The sequence below is a fragment of the Anarrhichthys ocellatus genome, unplaced genomic scaffold, assembly GCF_004355925.1.
Source record: "Anarrhichthys ocellatus isolate YVR2014 unplaced genomic scaffold, GSC_Weel_1.0 scaffold13, whole genome shotgun sequence".
In the NCBI taxonomy this organism is placed as follows: domain Eukaryota; kingdom Metazoa; phylum Chordata; class Actinopteri; order Perciformes; family Anarhichadidae; genus Anarrhichthys; species Anarrhichthys ocellatus.
The window spans coordinates 1649360-1672604 of record NW_022280043.1 but is presented as its reverse complement, the minus strand read 5'-3'; the positions used below and the strand labels follow the sequence as shown (position 1 = coordinate 1672604).

At 38.6% G+C, this 23245-nt stretch overlaps 4 protein-coding genes across 4 annotated transcripts in view; all 4 read right to left on the bottom strand.

The window, feature by feature from the left end:
• LOC116386922 (serum paraoxonase/arylesterase 2-like) overlaps positions 1-2637 on the bottom strand; it is a 6095-nt gene extending 3458 nt beyond the window's left edge. The window contains exons 1-4 of the mRNA XM_031853517.1: positions 2378-2637; positions 2199-2266; positions 1927-1982; positions 1547-1712 (exon numbers count right to left, since the gene is read on the bottom strand). Coding sequence (XP_031709377.1) covers positions 1547-1712; positions 1927-1982; positions 2199-2266; positions 2378-2460 — 373 coding nt within the window. The 5' untranslated portion in view covers positions 2461-2637. The remainder of the gene's footprint in view (positions 1-1546; positions 1713-1926; positions 1983-2198; positions 2267-2377) is intronic.
• Positions 2638-3064: 427 nt separating this feature from the next.
• On the bottom strand, positions 3065-7726 carry LOC116386750 (serum paraoxonase/arylesterase 2-like). The gene is made up of 9 exons (XM_031853246.1): positions 7545-7726; positions 7349-7419; positions 7209-7264; positions 6596-6758; positions 5376-5502; positions 5015-5218; positions 4850-4931; positions 4057-4185; positions 3065-3868 (listed from the first exon to the last, which is right to left on the bottom strand). The coding sequence occupies exons 1-9, from the start codon at positions 7619-7621 to the stop codon at positions 3707-3709; spliced, it is 1071 nt and encodes a 356-aa protein (XP_031709106.1). The 5' UTR covers positions 7622-7726; the 3' UTR covers positions 3065-3706.
• A 1748-nt stretch (positions 7727-9474) lies between these two features.
• On the bottom strand, positions 9475-14494 carry LOC116386926 (casein kinase II subunit alpha-like). The gene is made up of 15 exons (XM_031853524.1): positions 14408-14494; positions 13565-13656; positions 13201-13277; positions 12904-13032; positions 12679-12790; positions 12451-12552; positions 12305-12355; positions 12157-12216; positions 11907-11990; positions 11681-11791; positions 11411-11512; positions 10619-10719; positions 10356-10504; positions 10095-10184; positions 9475-9885 (listed from the first exon to the last, which is right to left on the bottom strand). The coding sequence occupies exons 4-15, from the start codon at positions 13002-13004 to the stop codon at positions 9770-9772; spliced, it is 1179 nt and encodes a 392-aa protein (XP_031709384.1). The 5' UTR covers positions 13005-13032; positions 13201-13277; positions 13565-13656; positions 14408-14494; the 3' UTR covers positions 9475-9769.
• Positions 14495-17541: 3047 nt separating this feature from the next.
• Positions 17542-19074, bottom strand: tyrobp (transmembrane immune signaling adaptor TYROBP). The gene is made up of 5 exons (XM_031853504.1): positions 18888-19074; positions 18781-18801; positions 18536-18679; positions 18382-18449; positions 17542-18268 (listed from the first exon to the last, which is right to left on the bottom strand). The coding sequence occupies exons 1-5, from the start codon at positions 18919-18921 to the stop codon at positions 18212-18214; spliced, it is 324 nt and encodes a 107-aa protein (XP_031709364.1). The 5' UTR covers positions 18922-19074; the 3' UTR covers positions 17542-18211.
• Between the last annotated feature and the right edge of the window lie 4171 nt (positions 19075-23245).

Sequence of the window (23245 nt, the reverse complement as noted above, 5' to 3'; positions counted from 1 at the left end):
TAGTAGGTATTTTCCGCATTGCACTTTGTAGACGGTCCCTGCGCACTAGTCTCGCAGCCGGCCGCTCATTGAGACCAATGCAGATTGTCCAGCTCGGAGGAGTCCGTAAAACGGCCCGTTTTAATTCAATTAAGGTTGTAGCTTGTTGTCTACCTCACTACGGTTACAGGGAGGTACCGTTTGTATTTTAGCAACGTTTCGTTAACGATTTATTGAACCGGGAAGTCCGAATCTGTCAATGTCTTTCTAACTTTACCTAAGTAATCCGCTGTATGTGCGAGGAATATTTTAACCCTTCGTGGGAATGGCAGACTCGGCCACTACCAATGAAAACTACTACAAAGAAAGGTAATTACTGAATGTAAATATGATAATTGCAGAGGAAATGTTGACCATAAATAAGAGCAAAAATGTGGTTTGATTTCATGAAAATATTAACTTTAAAAACTTCTATTTTCTTATTTTTCATTCTTATCACTTGAATTTTCTTGTCCCTTATTTTTAATTAGTGGTTATGCGCTTCCCTTATTTCCCTTTCCTTAAGTCAAAACATTCTCAAGAAGAGGCAAGCAGCCACGCAGTAATAGAGTTTTTCCAGTGGTCCAGTGATCTCTGGGGCGACTATATTTTCAAACCATTTGACTTTTTTTCAGGGCAAACCTCATCACCAGTAAATTACAAAACTAGTAAGCACATGAGGTTGGCTCACCAACCGGCTGTATGACATGCAGGGCTTTGTTGCGTGAGTCAACAAATTCTTTCAAGGAAATCTGTGGTTGTAACTCTGGTTTCCCATTCTGTTCCTGACTCTCTAATTAACTGGCTTGTTATAAACTAAAACATTTTGCCTCTATTGTTGTTCAGCAGAACACAGAAAGCACCAGAGACTTGCTTCCGGTCCATTTCACTTGGTATGCATTAGCCGAGTATCATAACAACCACAGTGCCTTAAAGATATCTTTTGATTTGAAGAAACTGGAACTTCATTCGTCTAATGCCATTTGGTTTTTTGTTGTCTTTTCAAGCCATTTGTTTTACCATCATTTGGACCAAGACTTGTTCCCAATGTTGAAGTATAAACACAAAGAACTCTTTAGAAATGAATGTACATTGTTTGAATGCTAAATGTTGAAGAGCAACAACAAGGTTTACAGTTCATCATTTTAAAAATCACCTTTCGACCATTATTCTGTATATTTTTTTCAGAGTATTCAACTTTAATATTACATCTTTCTTGTCACATGACTTGTGTAACAGCAAAATTGAAAAATAAAATAATTGACTAAATTCACATTTTGTGTGAGACCTCCTAATTGTTCAAAACAAGTGTGTATCAAGAAAAAGATTTTTTAAAAACAATAAAAAAAAGGAAGAGGTAATTATCACTTGATTAAATTCTTAAGAATTCACAAGGACCAATGAAAGATGTCATGTTTAATTTAAAGGTTTTTACAATTTTTCAATCCTCTTTATCAAATTAATTCAGTTTCAAGCGCATATTTTCTTTGTTCTATAGTTGAGATATTGCACCTGATTTGTACTTTACCTGCTTCATCGATGTACGCAGTAATGCCATGTGGGTTGAAAGAGCTGAGGTCCAGCTCTCCTTTGATTTGCAGCTGCACTGGCGTTGGCTTTGGATGCAGCATATCCATGACATACATTTTCCCTGGTTCATCGGAGAACCGAGGCAGTCCAGGAACGTGTAACCCCTGAAGTGGAAAACACTGCATGTAAGATGTTGGTGCATATCAATAATTATGCTTGAGGAGGTCAATACTTAGTGAATTATGTCGACTAACTGGTAGTCACAACTCATTTAAAACGGTTGACCCATAATTTCACATAGTGTAGAGGATTATTTAACGGAACTGCAATGCTGCAGGGGTTAAGATTCCTGCAACGGTGATACATGTAACAACATACTGTGCTTAGAAAGGCCAGGCCATCTCTTAGTATTGTGATATCCTCTGCTCCATATTCTGTACACAACAAAAACACGTGTTACACTTTTCAGTTCTTTAGTTTTACCACCCTAACATTACCACGCTGCCGACACTTGACCTACTGTCAACAAACTGGACTTCAAACTCTTCATGTGTCCAAGTTAAGAAACATGTTAAACTTACACAACATTTTTGACAATGTAAATCCCAAATTTAAGACAATGACATGAACATAAAGTGAAGAATGCCTACCAATATTCTTTATATAATGACATTTGAGGTGTTTCACAGGCACCTCTCTGGAAGCAAGGGAGATTTCCCTGCAGAACAAATTAAATACACAGACTTTCACAGGAAAACAAAGCAGAACCTGAAAGTCTACCAGTGTATAACCCTGGCATTAACGTCAGCAGAGCTTCCTGGTAACTTACTTTAGTTTCAGAAATCGGTGTCCAATGAAAGCTGCAACGGCAGCAACAACAGCAGCAACCAGTATTTTCTTCATGGAAGCCATGTTCAGAAATGCCAAAGGCCACACAGACACACTTTGGCCCAATCCTAATCTCCGCCCTCACGAACGTTAAAGGCACGCTTCCGCAAAGCCCGTGAGGGTTTAGAGCTGTCCTACTGTCAAATCATCGAGTGTTTGAGGGCTCTCTCGCAGACATTTTCAGCCCTTTATGAACCCTTTCCGTAAGGCAGCATTAGATGCAGACTTTGCCGAAGGGATTTACCCACAATGCATTACAATGTGACGTTAAACACGAGGTTACCAGTGGAAGCATGGAGATGTAAAGAAAGGTAAACAAAGAGGACAGGTCACGTGTTCAGCTTGTCATATTCAATTTACACAGAAAAGGATATTTATTCATCAAATATTTAATTTTGTCATTCAAGCTGTTTTGACAAAAACGAATATATATTATCTGAAATTACCTGAAAGACGTTCAAATCAGGGAGTAAAAAAGTCTAAAATAAATACCCACAATTGTACATCATCATTTTTGACGTTCCATTCGTATTTACACAATTTCAAGCCCTTTAAGTCTCTCACACTCAACCACTTAGCAGGTGAAGTCAGTAAGGCCCTGATATCAGGTTCAGGGTTCAAGGCCCAAGGGGGGGGGGGACATTGGGATTGGGCCCAAAATGGAGATATATAACATCCAGATTTATATTCAGTCTTTTTGTGTACATTCACACATCTTTTTAGTGCACACTTATTGAACCACAAGACAAACTACAGTTGCATCAAGACTCTCTTTGTTGTTTTATTTACATTCAAATACATGAAACAAATATGCAATTAAGACAAGTAAACCATTAAGTTCAATACAATCCATCTGCAGAGATTTAAAATTTGCAGGTGACCAGTGAAAAATATTAATTTCATGATACACAGCAAAGCAAATATATATGAATGTTAGGTTGAAATTAATCTGTTTTGCAAGTACTTACTTCACAGCGGTTCAAGTATCTGGGTAGTTCAGTAACTTCTGGGTTTGAGACCACCTTCAAATATGCTGTTGGACTCATAGACTGTATATAAGAAAGTTGTCCCCAGGGCTCATTGCCATTAAATCATGTAAATACAATTCATCTATTTTCCTCAAGCTCCTTCTGGATTTTCAGGCTCTTTTCGGGGTCTGTTATCAGCCTTTCCCCCTAAAGCCAGTGCTGTAATAGCCATGTATATCATCATTGCCTTGTCTAATTGAGAGCTTTGCAAAAAGCTCAGTCATTTTTCCAGCAGTAATTGCCTACTTCAAATCACAGCACAGGGCTTTATGGAACACAGTACCAATGAGCAACTTCCCCCCATAGGTAGCTGCTACAGAGGAGCCAGAGATCACATGGCCGTCGTCAGCGTACACCTGAGTCACCTCTGGCTTATCTGAATGAATGTTCTGGATTTGGATGACCTGAAGAAAACATAATCATGAGAAAGGAAGAATTATAAACAAGATGAATACGTATGAATAGCCAGATAAGATGCTTAGGTAAGCAGAACATTGCAGATACAGCTAAGTGTACTTTTACATTTTGCATGTTATTGTAATGTTGTCAGGCCTCTCACAATTTACTAACTGGTAAAAGTGAACGGACAAACCTCTGATCCAGGTGGGTCTTTGGGGTCGAACATGAAAACTTTCCATCCATTAGGGTGACAGCCTAACCACAGGTCACCACTTTCAGGTTCCACTTCAATGTTGTCACAGAGTGAACCCACAGCCACAGACTGGTGAGGTGTCACAGACAGGGTTATGATTATACATGCATCTTGGTGCCTTGATTACTTTTATTCTAACATGACTTGATCTTGTACTTATGTTTGGCATTGGTGTATATTGGTCTTGCAATGCTTTAAGCACATTACATGAAGAATACTTGCTACTTGTGCCTACTGTTATGTTGATTTCAAATTATAGATTTTGATATAAAATGAATTTAACTATTTACCTTTAATTTACTATTTAACTGTTGGGTTACAGTACCAGCTTTTACCAACTGCATCTGGCATAATCAGATGTCCTTCATTACATATCCATGTAAAAGCTGTCACAATAACCAGGTATGCAAAACAAGAAATACTCAAATATCACTGGAAGTTGTATCATTTGACATTTAATTCTGCATACATTAGCCATACTGTCATGTCAATATTGAAAAAATATTATTACTTACATCATGATGATTAATACCATGATATCCATTTCACCCATAGTTCCTCGCCCACTATACTAGCCCACTAGTCTTGTATCGTATTGTCTAATATCAGTATGATAATAACAAAAGCATAAAATGTTTAATTATTAAAGTTGACGAAGCATAATCATTCATCAGTGCAAAAACTGATTCTTGAAATGTGCACTTTCTTATTGCTGAAACATTAAATTATTTACCTTCACTGAGACTAATGCATTGTCTTCTTTCCGCTCCAATACATGCACATTATGGTCAAATAGATCTGCCACATATATATGCCTATACACGAGAAAGAACATTAAAATGAAGAAATTCAGACTTTTGAAGTATAAATAACCGCATGCATAGCCCTGCATTCTTACCTTTTGTCCGGTGAGATATTAATGCCATTTGCAAAGTAATATCCTTCAGAGACCACTTTTACTTCCTCAGGACTGTAGTACACAACATTAGACCAAGGCTGAGCCAGAAGAGGCTCCACCAAACCTTTGAGGATTTCATGAGTAAAGTAGTGATCGTTGGTGGCATAGAAGCTATCCACTCCCACTACCAAAATATCGTTTACACTGGAAAGACAAAATCAGAATTACAAAATTGTTATAATACATTATTAATCACAATATGGTTTTTGAATAACTATGGTATAACATGGGATGGTTTTCAATGCATATTGACTACATCTCGCTAACTGGTAAATGTCAAGTGTAGTTCCCCGTACTATACCTGTGGAGAAGTTCATGCTTTATGGTTTTCAGGTGCTCCAGTGAGTGGTTGTCCTCAACAAATTTGAACAGCTCTATTTGGCTTTTGTGTTGAGGATGACTGACGACAAACAGGTATATTGCGTCATCTGATGAGAAACAGAGAAAGCATTGTAAAGAAAAAAGACTGGCAACCAAACTGAAAAGGGTGTGTGTGTGCGTCAGTGTGTGTGTGTGTGTGTGTGTGTGTGTGTGTGTGTGTGTGTGTGTGTGTGAAAGACTAAAAGTAGAGGGACATGCATGACTTCAATTTAAAAAAAAGAGAATTATCAAAGCTACAATGGTACCAACGCTTAAGACTGTTCTTTCGGCTAAGAATGCATCAGAATCATATCTGTAGTTGTAGATTTTACTCAAAAAAGAAGCCCATACTAATAAACACCACTTACTTAGCATTGACATGTACTTAAATGTACTGATTGTGTATATTTCTATTTATATTTCATTTGATATATAGTGACACACTGAAGATAGTGCAGAAGTCTTAGCTACTGTTATTATGCCAAATGTATACCCATTGTGAATATCACAGCAGGCGACTCTACATGCACATTTTCATAACAAAGTCAATGCAATTTGTCTTCAGTACAAATACAGTGGGCTGAGTTGAAAATACAATTACCTTTCCATCGCAAAATGTAATTAAATTTGTGCTATTAGTGGAATACTTTACCCGCAAAATGACCATCTGTATATCAATTACGTTTAACAACTGCAAAAAACGATTTCACTATCCCTTTACAAACTCCAACAAACCTCGTGCAGTATAACCCAAGTCTCATTTATCCATTCGTATCTTCAGTACTTGTCAAACACATGCATCGTCACTAAAACCTACTGTTCAAAACACTTGTGCATAAACAGTCTCATGCACTACTCGTCTATGCAAGTCCAGACGAGTCCCCATTGTTGTTAATGGAAAGGTTTTAGCAAAGATGCATGTTTGAGAAGTAGTGAGCATTCAACTGGACTAATGAGACTTGGATTATACTGCATGAGCTGTGTGAGAGTTTGTAAACGGATGTTTTGATATAGTTTAGCTGTTGTTAAACGCTCCCCCATTTACTTCAATTCATCGAGACATGTTTAAGCGGTAGATAGGCCAAGGACTAGGGTATTTGCCCTTAAGGTGCTATCTTTTAGAGACGTGTGCAGCCACACATGAACAACGAGTGCTTTTACCACTTGGATCGATGTACACGCTGATGCCATGAGGGTTGAATGACTCCAGATCAAAATTTCTTGGCATGCGCACCTCCGCTGGTTTCATCCGAGGATCTTTCATATCAAGGGTGTAGATCTTTCCTATAACATCTGAGGATGGAAGTCCAGGATGCTTCAAACCCTGGAGATAAAAAAAACAACACTTAATTATGCTGAACCTATAAAACATTGCAGAGCAGGTTGGAAAAGATCAGGCCTTAGTTCACATTCACACAGTACCTGAGTAACGCCATTTTCTGCAGTTTATAAAGCCAAATACAGATAAACCAACTGACCTTTGTGGAAAGTTCATGCAGTTTTAAGTTGATCAAATTTATTGATTTAGCTTTTTCCTTTCGAGGTCATAGGTAGGATTAAAGAAACCTTATTTGAAGTTATGTTGAGCATATCTAAAACAAATAAAATGAATGTCAAACGAAAGATGAGTAACATTATCTTTTTTTTATATCGGTCAATCTCTGGCCATAAGGCTGGTTTCAATGACAAAAAGCTCACTTCTATGAGTGGCACTGTTTTGTTTTAACCCCGAGAGGCCTATATTTCCAGCAGCTGCTCCAACTCAAATACTTACAGTGCTGATAAAGGCAAGTCCGTTTCCAAGGATCGTTATATCCTCTGAGCCAGAATCTGAAAGTAACGTTACGACAGTCGCACAGATCATTTTAACGTTCACCTCAACTCGTGTCTAATTGTTCTGCAGGCGTTACATACCAAGATTTTTGAGTGCAACACAGTTGGGGAGGTGATTCTGGACCAGCTCCCTTGAAGCCAAGGTCCTTTTCCTGCAATGTTTTCAACACAGACGTTAAATTAGGACAAGTGGCCAGAATAAAACTTTAGTTTTTTCCTGAAAAAAAAGAATCATGAACAAACTCCAAAACATTGACGGAGTTGCCTCCTATTTTACCTGATATTTACAATCCTCTCTCCGAGCAGCACCGATAAGGCAGCTATTACAAGCGAGACAACGGCTACTTTTCCCATTTTGGAAAAGTTTATTTAAAAAAACAAGTTATTCTAGACTACTGGTCGACTTTGTTTATTGTTGTAGCGGTTCGGCTGGTTATAGTGCCTGACTACTGAAACGGAGGCGTGTCACAGCAGGCGCAACTGGTGCTGCCTTCAGAACTATCGGACATATGACAACAAATCTTTTCTTTAACCCTTTCTTTCGTAGTTGCTGATTTTGATTAAAGTTGCTGTCGTGTATTTGGTGCGAACACAAATACAAAAAATACTCACACTGGCATCTTGCAATTGACACGTTGGCATTCAACCTAATAGACCAGATGCGTCCCCCTCTCCCTCCTCTCTTCATCTTACATCTGCGGTACAATATAGGCCAGTATGGGTATATCTTGATTCACAAGATAAAATACAAGACATGTATGTTTATTGTCAAAATGTGTCCCACCAAAAAATGAAATTGAACACGAAAAAAGTATTTAGTATTTATGATTTCCGATATATAAGAAACACGTGAATGCAGCATGTTTCTGAATGGTTGGAGCCTATCTGTGTCACATCCACGATACGACATCCGAAGCCAAAAATCGCATCTCCTAACAGCTCTAATGCTGCAGCGTACCCCTGATCTAGATCAGATAGCGTTAAAGACGCTGTGTCCAGTCCGTGTGGGATAGTAGTGTCCAGTACAGGTTCTGTCCGTGTGGGATAGTAGTGTCCAGTACAGGTTCTGTCCGTGTGGGATAGTAGTGTCCAGTACAGGTTCTGTCCGTGTGGGACAGTAGAAGCACTGAGTGAGTTAGTGTCCATCAGACGCTCTGAAAGTAAATGGACTTTCGTGACCTCTTGACCGTTTACATGTCCAGGATAATGAACACTTTTTGTGTCATTTTAACTTTTGCTAAACCTCTGGGCGCAACCAGGATGTTATTTCTGTCACTGCCTGGTTTGTGGAAGCCTTCATTTTTTTCCAACATGCATGCGAGTCATGCAGACTTATCTTCAACTTTATTGTAGTTGGAGCATCATCCCGCCATTTTGGTCAGAACTGACACTAAAAGATGTGCTCTGAATGTGTTCCCTGCTCCAGTTCACACATTCAGCTTTTAATCTTTTGAAACGTGTACTGTACACCAACACACTTGATGCCTCCATAACTCAAAAAGAATTAAAACACTATGTAGAAAATGATTAAGATAAATGCATTTCACTCACTTCCTTCAAAACGTGAACGCATGAACAGCATGGGAAGCCGTGGAATGCACTTTATGAACACATTAAATCATTTGGTGCCAATATTAATTTATTATCAAAGGCAAATGGTCTTTGTCGGACATGCTGACTACGCTGTTCTGCTTTAAATTCACCCATATATTGCCAATGCGACCAGTCAACAGACGGTATACTCAATAACGTGTAGCTTCTGCAAAGCCCTGTTTAAATTGTTTATTTTTGAAGTTGTTTTTGTAGGTGATGACTCCTCCCGACATAAAACAAAAAGTTACAAAATCGTCTATGTAATCAAAATCATGTGTAAGAGACTTCATAAAAAACAAACATGAACACATACATACACATATAGAAGTGAAAGTAACATAAAATTGGCAAACTATTGACCCTGTGATACTCAGCATTGGGTGCATGCAACCTGACAGTAACTGTAGAATATCTACAAAAGTCCAATTAATGAATTATAGCATCTAACAACTTCAAAACACCAACAACTCCTGCACATTACATCGTGTGCAACCGGCGAGCACTGTTAAGGTGGGGCACACCAGATTCCCCGACTCCGTTTTGTGAGATCTTGTCAAGGTTCACAGTGTAATACAGCAGGATCCCCATCAAACAGTTTCAAGCAAGACTGTATATTTGGAACATACAAAATAAATTTTATTATCCATTCTCTTCATGTCTACATCTTATTAGAGTTTCTAGACAATGGCATTGTCAAATAACACACTCAAATTAATTCTAATAATCCTGACAGGTGCAACAATACATTTCTGTCAAGTCCAGGTGTCAAAATATAACTGAATGTGAAAAGCAAATTTTAAATCTTCTTCTTTGTTATTTTGAACATAAAAAGGGGAGCCATGTCCCTGGGCCGCAGTGAGAGCTAGGCAGGACATGGCCATGAGCACACATAAACATGAGGAAGTGGCTTCAGGGTTGAGCCCCGGTGGCTGCTGGGACTTGTGTGGCCAGGGTGTTGGGAGCAGAGATGACGGGTGATCCAGCAATGTTAGCCAGCGGCTGTGAGGAGGACATTGAGGTGATGCCTGGGAGAGACGAGGCGCGCATTAAATCATTGTCATCCCAATCTCAAATTAGAGATGTAACTTTGTTTGCATTCAAAGAAACAGTTAGATATTGTGACACACCGTTTCTGACAATCTGCCAATTTATTTGGCTTCAAATAAAGTTGTATCTCCAATTTGAAGCCCCCCCAAAAATAGTCAGATTATGAGAGGAACGCGGGGCTACTTACCAGCCATCATACTTGAGGAGCTGACTGGTGTGGAGCTTGCAGCCATCCCCCCAGGAGTGGCCCCTCTTCCCTGATCTTTAACGATGGGATCTGCAAACAAAAGGGGATTTGAGCGGCTCATCAACAAAAGCATTGACACAATCGAGCCACTTTACATATTGCACTCAAATTTTGGTTTAAGGCAATTTACTCAAGCCAATAAGTAAGCGATGCAGACAGGGTAAAAAAATTAAAAAAAAAAGGTGAGAAACTAAAACGTACAGAAGTAGGGGTGCTCCATGGCCTCTCTGGCCGTGAGGCGGGCTTGATGGTCATAGCGCAGCAGTTTGTCCAGGAAGTCTAGAGCCTCTGTGCTGACCAGGTGCTGGTTCTCGCTGTGCACAAACCTCTCCCACCTTTTGCGGGAGTGTCTACAGAGAACGAACCAGGGATCAAGTTTTAAGGCGAAGGTATTAATTAACCAGAATCTTGGTTCAAAACATTCAATAATACTTGGCCGAGGTCAAGCAGCTACAATGTTTTACCTTCCGAGAATGTCATTGAACCGTGGATCCAATTCAATGTTGTACTTGTCAATGTAGTCGTACAGGTCCTCGGTGCCGAGTACTTTTGCAATTCGCACCAGCTGACAGTTAGAAAAAGCACAATTCAACAACGAAATGAGTACAATTAGACATTTGTTAAATCATATGACGGGTATTGAGGGGCATGGAGCCCATTTCAGTTTATAGTGCTAGTCAATTAGGTAGTGGGTCTGTATGCAGAGTATACATTATGCTAATAAAGAGGTAATTATATAGGAATATACACGTTTTAATTAATAATGTGCATATTTCATTTAATATCAGTTTGGGAAGATTTTCTATTATCAAAGCTACCTTTGGTTTATGTCAAACAACATCTGCTATTGTGTACCACTAGAACTGAAACGCCACAAGCCCAAAAAGAGCCGTGGAATGAACTGGAAATGCTATGTTCAGTGTTACCGTGCATGTAGGGAAAGCCCACAACTCAAATGACCCCATCCATGGGGCTACAATGTGTTATGATCTGTGTCCACGAGTACAATCCTACAGTTGTCTGTTTTTAAGTGCAGCAAACTCCCAAAAAGTTAATAATAAATGTCTACCCTCGCACAATAACATAAAATCACAGGTGCTCCAGCAGAGCTATGTGGCCTCCGTCAAGTGTAAGAAGAATGTGGTTTGACTGTGTAAAACTGACATCATGTTCTATGCAACGTTACAGCCCCAGACACAGCTCTCCTTAGGCCACAGGTTTGTGACCACATACACAAAGGGGCTGATTTTACTTACCTGATCATAGTTGTCATGACCGTGAAAGAAAGGCTCCTTTCTGAAGATCATGCTGGCGAGCATGCAACCCAAACTCCACATGTCCAAGCTGTAGTCATACATCTGCAAATAATACAGATAGAGCGGTTAAAAAGGCTTGAACTGGCTCCATGACTGAATCAAAAATAAAAACAGTCCTCTCTTCTTTAATACTATAAATGCCAAGTGCCATTTTGAGCATCTTGTATAAAAGCGGCGTGACTAGACAGAGGAAGAGTATCGGAGGCTCACCTGGTAGTCTACCAGCAGTTCAGGTCCTTTGAAGTACCTGGATGCCACTCTCACGTTGTATTCCTGGTTTGGGTGGTAGAATTCCGCCAAACCCCAATCGATTAAGCGGAGCTGGAAGTAAAAAACAAAAATGTAGTTTAATGTATTTAAACTAAAATATATGATTTGCTGGCGTCACAGCAGGGAAAACAAGAAACAGGAGAATGGTCAGCATGTGAGACAATACCTTTCTGTGTTCATGGTCGATCATTACATTGTGTGGCTTGACATCTCTGTGCATAATCCCCATACTGTGGCAGTAATCCAGAGCCTAGTGGGTAATAAAAGAATAATGTACATTGTACATTATACATACATACACACACACACACACACACACACACACACACACACACATTAAAGAATATACACAGAAAGTTAAATGTGAATTATTAAACTAATGTAATGAACTGAGCGTACCAAAAGCTATTCCTTACCTTTAGGATTTCATACATGTAGAACCGTATGTCAAAGTCAGATAGGGTTTGATACAATTGCTGTAAAAAATTAAAATGTATGAGACATTTAAATAAAAATATTAAAAGCATATCCAAAATGACAAGTCAACAAAGAACTGATCTTTACCTTGAAATCTGTGTTGTTCACATGTTCAAAGACCAAAGCAGGGGTTCGGGACTGAAAGGAAAAACATGGAGATGTGTGTTTATGCATGAAACCTTGTACATACATAAGTTCTTCACTGCAGAGCAGAAAAGGAGAGAACCAATTACCACAGGATCCTTGACGATATCTAACAGTGAGATGATATTTGGGCCACCCCTCAGATTCTCCAGGATCTTTATTTCCCTCTTGATTTTCTTTTTCTTGACCGGCTGTGAACAAAGACAGTCTTGTGAGGTACATGAAATCTCCCCCGAGGTGACAAAATATCACGAATATGTTTTACTGAAGAGCATTTGCAACACTTCATAAGGACAATCAATTGATTATTCCCATACCTTCAGTATTTTGACGACCACTTTTTCATTGTTTGTGATGTTTATGGCTTCAAACACTTCACTATATTTGCCTCTCCCTAGTTTTCTGACTAGCTGATAGTCGTCTTGGTTCCTAAAAAAATAAATAAAAAAGAAGCCATGGTTAACAATGCTGAGATGGGTTATAAAGCAGAGCAATACAAAAACAAAAACAACTAAAGCACCAACAATTCCCCTTTGCCTTACCCCCATTCAACAACATGGGACTCATAGTCCCAATACTCCCGAGGTCTCTGTGTGTTTACATCAGGGTAAACTCGGGAGCGGCTTGGGACGGGGCCAGACATATTCTACACGGGATCTTCTCTAAATATCCTAAAACAAAAAAAATATTAAAAAGATTCAGTCACTTAAAATGACAGAGAAAACATAAGTACATTCAAAAGCATGTTGTGTACTAATGTACAATGGTTAGCACTTGAGGACTTCATATAACTACAAATAGGTGAAATAAGGTGATCTAATTATAAGGAAACACAATACCTGGGAGGTTCCCTCCAGGATGATGGTGATAGATGAATTGAAACAGGAGCAGTTGAGATGCCTTTATGGTAAGAAAGCTAAATGGGCATACAGATATAAAAACCAAAACTGTTAGACTACTACAGTCAAACATTTCACATGAGTTCAACACCATATGTAGAACTGAGAAATAATCAAAGCTTAAAAGACGTTTTAACTTGAAAATATTTCCCCCACTGATTCACAGGATGTTGATCTGAATAAGAGAATTTCAAACGAAATGCAGATGTTTCATGCGGAAGGCAGAGAAACTTAAAATAGCAATATATGTTATTTAAATAACACGTCTTGTGTTAAAATATGGTGGCGTGTTAAATGTAGAGACCTGAATGTTAAATGGGGGCATCCGACCAGTCTAATCAGGAGGTACAGGGCTCAATACAGTCATCACTGGGGACTACAGCAAGGCAGTATCTCCTGTCGGAAAAAAAGGCAGAATGTAGGTTGATTAAAATCAATGCTGTCAATTGAGCAAACATGAACTAACTATGTGAGGTAATGTCTGCCAGCCAATACAGCTAGGTTTAGCAAGGCTCCATTAAATTAACAGGTTTATGAAATTACGCATCCAATCGAGAAATGGTAGGTCTGGTACAAGACACTCTTTTCAATTGTAGCCAGTTAGCCCGCTACATACTTTAATGAAAAGGTGAGCGTACGCAAAAACCCTCTGTGGCCCAAGGCCTGCACTAGTGCAGCGGAGCTAACGGCTAACTAGCTCTCACACAGACCGGGCAGCTGGTCGGGCTAGCTAGCTAGTTAGCATTAGCTCGTCAACAGCAAAGGGAAAAGCCGGTTGGAAAGTCACAACTAGCTAACGTTCGGCGACATTGTGGGACTGGAACGGGATTTAATAAACACCCCGCGTCCAAACGGGCAAATAATAATCATCGTGGTTATGATTAACATAGAGCTAAACAACAAGCTTCGAAAAATATATTTCCTAAAGCTATAAAGTGCTAAGCTAGCAGGCTAGGGGAGTGAATAGCCTGCTGGCTTGGCGAGGCAACTGACTGACAACGCCTTGAAAAAACATCTTACAAACACTGTGATCGAGCAGTAGAAAGGCACCACTGCTGCGTTACTTGTTCTCGGCTTTTCCTCACATATGAAACACTCAACAGAGGTTCCAAACCTACGACGATTTGTGGTTAAATAACACGATTACCTCTCAGCGTTGTTGGGACGTCAATATGGCGATGCTCGGGATCAAGAGCTTAGTGCGAACAGCCTTTCCTGCAGAGGGCGCTCTCCCTTTTGTCTTTCATGGGGGTGAGGTGGGGAGGGGGGTTGTATCTCCCTCTTCCACCAACAGGTCTAAGCATAAACTTGTATCTGCATTCCTGTATGAGTAGTCAGTCACAACTGGAATGTTTTGTCAGTGAATCTTAATCCCGAACGCACTGTTCATTTCCACAAACAACATGCGTGTTTAACCACCACAGGCTCTGATATAAGAGGGCAGATATCATTCAGCAGGCCTTCATAAATCACATGTTTTATATAATAGCTGGAGTACAGCAGACAGACACATACAAAGTGCAATTCAAATAGTTTTGTAAAACTGCTTTTTATCACCCGGTTACTACATTATTGTGCTCTTAATTTCAGGATATTTCTACCAAGAGGCATTTCAATGTTCAGTATAGAGCCGGTTTTGAAAAAAGGTCACTGTGGCTTCCTGGTTAAATGGACAAAGGTGAAATAGTGACGGAAAACAATGACTATGCTCTGTGGCATCCTTTTAAATGCTACCCCATTCATAGAATATGCCACGGGCATTTTCCTGAAGTAACCAACCTGTAATTAACACACAATAGAGAGAAAGACAAATGCTCTCTGTGAGTTTGAATGTTGAGAACATTTTGTTTGCATCTTGAATTGATGTCATGAATAGACCCTTGTATAGACTCCTTCTGTGGCCTAATTGTTGCCCCTCTGCCTGCAAGTCATGCACTGTTAAACACACATAAATAGTCTTTGACTTGCTACTCAATCTGATGCATGTTGTCAGTATCTAATTAACTAGGGTGAGACCTATTAAAGGTAAACATTCTGGCTAAAGCAGCAGTACATAAAACAGCAGAGCTCTTGCTGACAAACAGTGGACCCATCTGAGGATCAACGTCAACAATGAAGCTGTAAGTCTTTATATTTTGTCCAATAGATATTTTTCTTTTTCTTTTAATCTGTCATTGAAATATTTATTTTTCCCAGCTGCAAATGACAATGCCATATAAACATGCATTTCAACGTTGAATTAATGGTTTTATTTGTTTCAGTTTCATGTTTTGTCTACTTCTACTGTTTGCACTGGTGGTAACTGCCCAAATCAGAGGTAAACCAGCCTGAAGAGAGAAAAAATAATAAAATGTTGTTTTGAGCTTTAGATGTATCAGTGGGGTAACATCTTCTCTGTCTTTCTTTCTTTTCAAGCGCGAAGAGAAAATGTGTTAAGCTTTCTAAATGGTGAGATCATTTATGTCATTTTTAAATTTCATTTGATGTTTTCTTCACGCCAAAATTTTCTTACTACTGCTTTTTGAAATTAGATAAATAATTATTTAAAACCATAGCGGGAACTTTTATCACGTAACTTCTTCTTCTTGTTATAGATTCACTTGGCACATCTACGGAAAAGACCATACCTGCAAATATTACAGGTCTGTGATTCAAAATGTAACTTTCAGATACACAGAGTTTTAAAACAGGAAGGTATCATAATACCAGATCCTCAAAGTACTTTTTGTTCCCCAAGAACATAAACGTGGGCTTCAAATGAAAGGGACAAAAACAGAGGAGAGACATATTGGTATTTGTGTTGCTTTATCATTTAGTTTAATCGTATGGGTTTACTGTAGCAACCACTTTCGACATTATCTGATTGTTATAATATGAAACCACCTCAGTGATTATGTGTTTATATTATATAAATATTAGATACATATATTTAATATATTTTTCTACATCTGCAGCAAACCCTCCAAGTAAACCTGTGAAAGAGCAAGATTCTGATGGTACATTTTTGTGTTTTTTTTCCTGCTGAAATAAATTAGTAGTACAATGAATTATACTGTATAGATCATGTACATTAACTAACTAACTTATCACTTTTATTTCTTAATTGTCTTTTGATTTGGTATTACAAAAACAACAAACTCATTCACAGATGTGTCAGAGGCGCAATCTACAGAGAGTTTTGGCTCCAATGGATTTACAGGTGTGTGGGCTTTATGTTACGTACACAAGTTTTCTCAATACTTCAGGACCTGAAGTATCTGATAAAAAAGGAGGTGAAAGCAAAGGTGCAGTCCCTTAAGTTCAAGTTAAAACTAACATCCCAATGTATGACGACGCATTGATGCAGATTGTGTAAAAACGTTTACTCTTCCCAGATGCAGTCAGAGGCCTTGACAGTGATGAGATCATCATTTCTAAAGTTGTGGAGAAGGATAAAGCACCATCAAGGAGCAAAACCAATGTGAGGCCGCTGGTTCAGGACCAGGGCAGCAGGGAGCATAGCGGGCCACACAGAGCACACCCAGCAAGCATAGAGCAGGCGGTGGATGCTCAGGAGGCTGAACATTTGTCAGGAAAACAAGTTGTCCGTTCGAGTGGGGACCAAGTGACTGGCAGTCTCCAAAGAAAGGCAACACCAGGAAGACTTCACGGGTTCAATGGTATGCTGGCCCCAGGCAGAAGCAGAGAACTGATGGATCATAAGAGTTTGGAGGACAATGGCAGACCTGCTCCAGTGGGCAACAGAGGAGATACAGACTATGATGGTAAGACCAGATTCTCAGTTAAATAACACCAATGATGCTCTGAGCAATCAAAGCATGAACAATGGGTTTTAATATTCCACAGAAACCAGGGAGTTTCTCAGCTCTGAAACTCATCCAATAGGTAAGAAATGTTTTATTCTTCCCCTCGGAGAATATTGTAACCGTATTCTTTGATAACTAATGCATAGAGTTGCTTTCCTGAAAGATCTGTCAATTCTCACGTACGCTCTAGCGCCTCAAGAGCTCATGCCCAGTAGCTTCTCTGCTCCAGCCACGAGCAGAGCCCCCTGATGATCATACAAAGGTGTGTTTCCAATACATTTGAATCAGACAAATGTTTTGTGTTTATCTCTATCCATCCTGTCTGGCTTAGGGTACAACTGCAACATATAATGAATGTTTAAATTAGTAACATTTCATCCTTGTCTAATTTGAAGGTGCAGTTTCCCAGACCTTGCTTTTTTATTCATCTGGTATGAATATAATGTTGAATGCCAATTGTTTTTCGCTCTTTTTCCAGATTCTATTTCTTCCTCATAATGAGTCAGGGGCCGCCATCTGTTGAGTCATACGAGGCAGACTGGCTGCTTCCAAATACAATTGCTTCTGGGACTTTTTCATCTAAATTTAGATTTTGACGTGCATTTTGTGTTGTGACCATGTGAACAAATATAAGAAATAAAGAGGTTCTGACAATTCTGTGCTTGACTTACTCCTGGAATCTGGTTAAAGCTGCTATAGATCGTAGTATCAAAGATGTCAGAAAATGAAACAAGCACACCTATTCTGATCACTGAGAACAGAATCTTCGAGAGTCTGACATTTTTACTTTTATCTCAATATGTGAAGCCTTTGTATGTTCACTGTAATGTGAAAGTGTTTAAGTAATCTCCTGAAATATAAATACAAAAAAAAAATGCATCTTTTTAATTTCCTTGATTTTAAAATGTAGTTTAATTTATAATCACTTAAATAGAAAAAACATATTTGAAGACAGCTTGAGAAAAAACAAGAATGTTTTGCAGTGAACATCACATTTAACACAACACAGTACTTAATACAACATGCAAAAGACATGTATGTTATTACCTATAATGCAGTGGGAAGTGGCTCACACACACAACAGATGTGTGCGGTATTATAGCTTGCAGACAAGGCATTGTTCGTATTTTTATAGTTCCAGTGTTTCATTTCCTAAAATGCCGAAGATCACTGTACACATCTGATTGGACTCCATGTAACTCCTACAAAAAAGTCAACAATTCATCATCGAAACACAAATAATATTTAGATATAACTGTACAAAAATCACATTGAGTGTCTTTGAGGCTTAAATAATAATATAGTTCTGCTTTACCTGGTAAGGAGATTCTGTGACTTCTGTTGCCATTTTCTTTGATGCTGATGATGGCAGATTTCTTTTACCTGTTAAAAAGGGTAACGTTACTGCCCACCTGCCTTATTACCCACCATGCACGCTCACAAGTTAGCAGCACTAAAACAATGCTCACCATCATGAGCATCCCATTCCCTCCTTCTCTTGTGGCGAGTCGCAAAGCAGAACACAGAAATGGTGATGAAGACGGTCAAGATGATATCAGAGGCAATAATGCCCAATACAGACGCTATATTTATCAGGTAACAGGAAACACAGTCTGTGAAAGAGGGAAGACGTGGCGTTGTAACACAAAACCAAAACTCACAACATCGTAGTCAAGCATCCCACAAGAGGTAAAGGTTTAAGAAAGCAAAATACCTTGCTGTCCTTCTGCAGATCCTGAAAGAGAGTTAATAAAAACCTTATAATAGCAGTTGAGAGAGTACACTCATCATTCTCTGTCAAACATATAGAACACCACTCACCAAAAAACGAACCCACAATACAAATATCAAACATCTTTATGTTGGTTTCTGGCAAAGGAAGAAATGAGAGAGAGAGGTTGAGGGCCGGTCCTTCTGTTGTCTTTCAAATGGCTGTGTGGTCACACCTATAAACAAGATGTTGAAAGCCAGAGATAGGAGGGTTCACAGATGAAGAACCGTCCACAAAGCGATACTGTCAGTGGTCTGAAGATTGTCAGCATGTGACTGTGTGAGGAGGAGGAGGAGGAGGAGGAGGGAGTCCGCTGCATAGAAGAGGAAGCTGGTGTTATTGCTTCTTCTCTGTAATGTGACATTCATGTGAGGGTTACATAGATACTCATTCTTACACCCTGTCACATGCGATCATTTGATCATTAGCCATCTTTTTTGACTTATTAACAGCATTTAGATTCTTCAAAGTAACACGTCCAAGTGATGCCAAGATAAGGAGCTGTATATCATCAGTTTCATTACACCTGCAGTTTCTGCTAAAATGCATGCGGCTGTATCTCCGAATAGAGCATTTCCTCATGTCCTGTGGTTTTGAGCAGGCCACAGCACTGCTGCCAGTCCGGGTTATATCTAATGATGATGTCCTGTCAGAGAAATGAAAGCTTACCTTTATTGTTTTTGTCAAGGAGACTTCGAGGTGTCATAATGATCTAATACAACTGTCTAAATATTTCTATTTATGAATACCTAAAATACAAGTATATGTGTGTACAGGATGTGTACTGAACACAGACATACACAACAACAACAACAATAACAACATCAACAATAATAGCAATGTTTATTAATATAGCAAAGTGCTGATAATAATCGAATCTAATCTGATCCTAGTAAAACAGAAAATACAAAATAAATGATTCGGACATTAAATGTAATAAAAATCATTTGTAAAAAAATCAGGAATAAAAGTTAGCAATTTAATTAAGGTTAAAAATCATATAAAGGAAGAAAGCTAAAGCAAGCCACATTTTCTCAAACATGTTTTTCCAAAAGCTGTCCCTTTTAGTTCTACAGGGAACTGCCAGAAGACTTATGAAAATATTCAGTAACATTTTAGATTTAATGTATGTTAAAAGCAGCCAAATACTTTTTCTTTTCTTTGTAGTTGTAAATGCCTTGCAGCTGCAAGACAAATTGGAGCCCTTTGACTGCATTTTGATTAAAGCACATAATAAAATGTGTGAGTTGTAACCAAGTGCTCTATTAATGGTAATTAATAATTTCCTAAAACGGTTCAGAAACCATGAATAAGAACAACTTTTGGGTTTGCCAGGTTGTGACCAAAACTGTAGGTGTTGGTGTCATCAACAGAACTGAAAGACAGGCATGTACAACAATTTTTTTCCAAGTGGGAATTAATTAAAGCTATATATACCAGCAGATGTATTATTGTATGTAGGTGTCAAAAGATACTCAATAATAGAGCAGCTCTGAGCAAGGGAAGTTCCTCCTGCACAACCACCCTGCAATTTCCCAACTTTTGTGAAAATGAGAGGAGACAGTTTAGCTATTCCAATCCAATCCAATCCCATGGCTATCGGCTCTTGAGAAATCCCTCTGGGTTATTTATACAAGAGGGTTTCCACTGCATACATTTAAATAATGTAGTGCATCGATAGAGGAGGTAGATCAGACAGATGTTTCACAGATATTGAATTTGGTAATTATGTTAAACTGAAACAGCAGACAGCTTGACCACAGTATCACCTCATCAACACACAGGGAAACCTAACATCACCTGTCCCAGGTCTAATCAGGTCTCCTGTGTTAGTCGCACTGTTTAAATGTCGCTTTAGTACACCCTGATAAAGTAGATGAGAAGAAGTGTTTGTGAGAAGAAGAAAAAACTAAAAACTTTTGAAGCTAACCAACAGAGAAAAGCATGTGAACCAACCAAACACATGAAAAACATCTACTTCCAACAGCCAATGTCCATTCAACATAAATATTACCAGACATGGAACATTTTCTTGAAACTTGTTTTTTATGCTGAAGCTGAATTTCTTTTATTCATTTCTTTTAATACATCATCAACTCAGTGGTTTGGCAGGTGATACACTGTAAAACATCTGTGTAAAATCAGCAGGTCAGTCTTTTATTTTTTTTTAAATCACTCATAAAAATACAGCGGAAATGTTTACATGAAAAGTTCAGGGCCTGTTGAAAATACAGTATTTAGTCAAGTGCTACCAAAAGTCAACTGCAGAGGGTGCTGTGTCGTGTTGTTAAACAACAAAGATATCTTATTCACAAGGTTGATGAATTGTAATATGTGCAAGTCACTCTGCTTGTGTTTATTGCAAATGAGTTGAATGTTGAATTCATCTTTTTAAACATTTTCTGAATAATTTCTTTGTTGAAAAAAAAAACAGGATTTAAAAAAAATTAACATAATCTTATAATGTACTGCAGCACCTTTAGATCAGCTCTTGCAGTTGGCTCGGACATTCATGTACACTTTGTCAGCTGTGAAGAGATGAGAGTGAGAAACAAATACAGAGATCATTTAGTATTTGACAATAGAAAATGACCAAATACAAAGAACATAATAAGAGAGTGAGACGGATATAGTGATATCATAGACCACAGGCACTTTTGGCAGGGTACCAAAAAGTTTTACAAATGTAAACAAATAATCTTATCAACATAGGAGAAAAACATGTACATGCCAATATAAACAGGAGTATGAAACAGTATGAGCAGATCTGTGAGGCCGATCCCTCATAAACCTTTTCATCCACACTTCTACACACAACATTGACTCATTTTAGCCCCATCGCCTCACCATTGTCCATCTTCTGACGCCGATGGCTGGCACATCGGTAGGTGACAATGACAATGACAAGGGTCAGCAGCACATCTGCACAGATGATGGCTGCTATCGTCCCCGGCTCGATCCTGTAGCAAGACACTGTGCTCTCTGAGAAACACAGACAGAAAGAAAAGAGTGGGATGGAAGATGTGAACTATAAGACTAACAGGAAAAAATGAATCATCAGGTCTCGTGGTCTGGCTCCGCATTTGTGTTGCTTGTTTTTCCAAATAACATGTTGATGATGATAATGATGATAACATTCATAAACATTGAATTTCAAAGTTGTGTGTGTCCTCTTTTTGTTGTATGTACCTGTGAGTGCCACAGCCAGGTCTAAGAGAAAGAAAAGAAAGAAACATGAGAGATTCTGCTGTTGTCTTGCTAATGGTGGCGTGCAGCAACACCTCTGTTGGTTAAGTTTCCGTTACGCAAAATGTTTGTGGTTTCATTTTCCTGTGCAAGACCACCTATATTTGAGTGTGTACAAGAATGAGAGGAGAGATATGAAAACGTACTTACTGCACAGAAAAGCTATGACAATAAAGAATTTGTTGTAAGCCATTATCAAGTTGGTCAACTCAGTCATGAGCTCTCTGAAATACAAAAAAGAAACCAAACTTTGTCTTGAGCGACATGCTTCTAAATTGAGAAACATATTCCATAAAACTCTCACATGTGGTGTTATAAGTACCTCTCTTTCAAATTTCATTGTATTTGATATTAGCATATCAAAGCTAAATCACCCAAAAACTGTAGGTTTGACCTTTTATATCTGCACTACTGAATGAACAACTCCATATCACAATGAGTCATACGCTTCTGAGTAGGCATTTGACAAAAATAGATGAGAAAAAGGGAATAGAAAATGATAAACAAATTCTTAAATGGACTCTCTAAAATCATCAGAAAGTCATGAACATGAAGCTCTGGCGAATGCATTTCATGTGGCAAATTTAGTTTTCACAGTTGTATAAAACAAAACTTTTACTAGATCTTCCTGTTGTATATATTTAACCTACAACTACACACAAAAGAGATTTTGATGTGACTTTGACAGACAGTGAACCGTTAAAAGTTAGGATGAGGAAGAGAAAGTCAGTCTGAGTAAAGATCCTCATACCTGCTCTCCTCCAGCTGCTCTGCTATCTGGAATCCAAAAGAGGACGTGTCTCTAGTTTCCCATTAGTTTTCACTTTTGAACCCTGACGTCAAATTGTCTTCCTTCCTCTGGTGGGCCGAAACACTGCCTGTTTGTTTTTGTGTAAACACAATGCGGATTGGCAGATTTGATCTGCATCTGAATAAATACAGAGTGGGTATACATTATAATAGAATAAAATAGCATACATTTAAATGTCCCCAAGAAGTTTGTCCTGGACTTTGCACTCCATTTCCAGAATTTTACTTTTATCAAGTTGAAGTAGCAATTTGACAGTGTAGAAATACTGTGCTACAAATAAAAGTACCGCATTCAAAATTGTACTTAAGTTAAAGCCCAGATGTATACAAAATATAGTAAAAGTAACAAAAG

Excerpts from the sequence above, each read along its gene's own strand:
- LOC116386750 (XM_031853246.1), bottom strand. The coding sequence starts at position 7,621 with ATGGGAAAAGTAGCCGTTGTCTCGCTTGTAATAGCTGCCTTATCGGTG. Across the intron at positions 7,420-7,544 it reads GAGAGGATTGTAAATATCAG|GAAAAGGACCTTGGCTTCAA; the intron begins GTAAAATAGGAG and ends AAAACATTGCAG. Across the intron at positions 3,869-4,056 it reads AAGACCCACCTGGATCAGAG|GTCATCCAAATCCAGAACAT; the intron begins GTTTGTCCGTTC and ends TGTTTTCTTCAG.
- LOC116386926 (XM_031853524.1), bottom strand. The coding sequence starts at position 13,004 with ATGTCTGGCCCCGTCCCAAGCCGCTCCCGAGTTTACCCTGATGTAAAC. Across the intron at positions 11,792-11,906 it reads TCGACCATGAACACAGAAAG|CTCCGCTTAATCGATTGGGG; the intron begins GTATTGTCTCAC and ends TTTTACTTCCAG. Across the intron at positions 10,720-11,410 it reads GTCATGACAACTATGATCAG|CTGGTGCGAATTGCAAAAGT; the intron begins GTAAGTAAAATC and ends TCTAACTGTCAG.
- tyrobp (XM_031853504.1), bottom strand. The coding sequence starts at position 18,921 with ATGTTTGATATTTGTATTGTGGGTTCGTTTTTTG. Across the intron at positions 18,680-18,780 it reads ATCTGCAGAAGGACAGCAAG|ACTGTGTTTCCTGTTACCTG; the intron begins GTATTTTGCTTT and ends CCTCTTTCACAG. Across the intron at positions 18,269-18,381 it reads TCACAGAATCTCCTTACCAG|GAGTTACATGGAGTCCAATC; the intron begins GTAAAGCAGAAC and ends ACTTTTTTGTAG.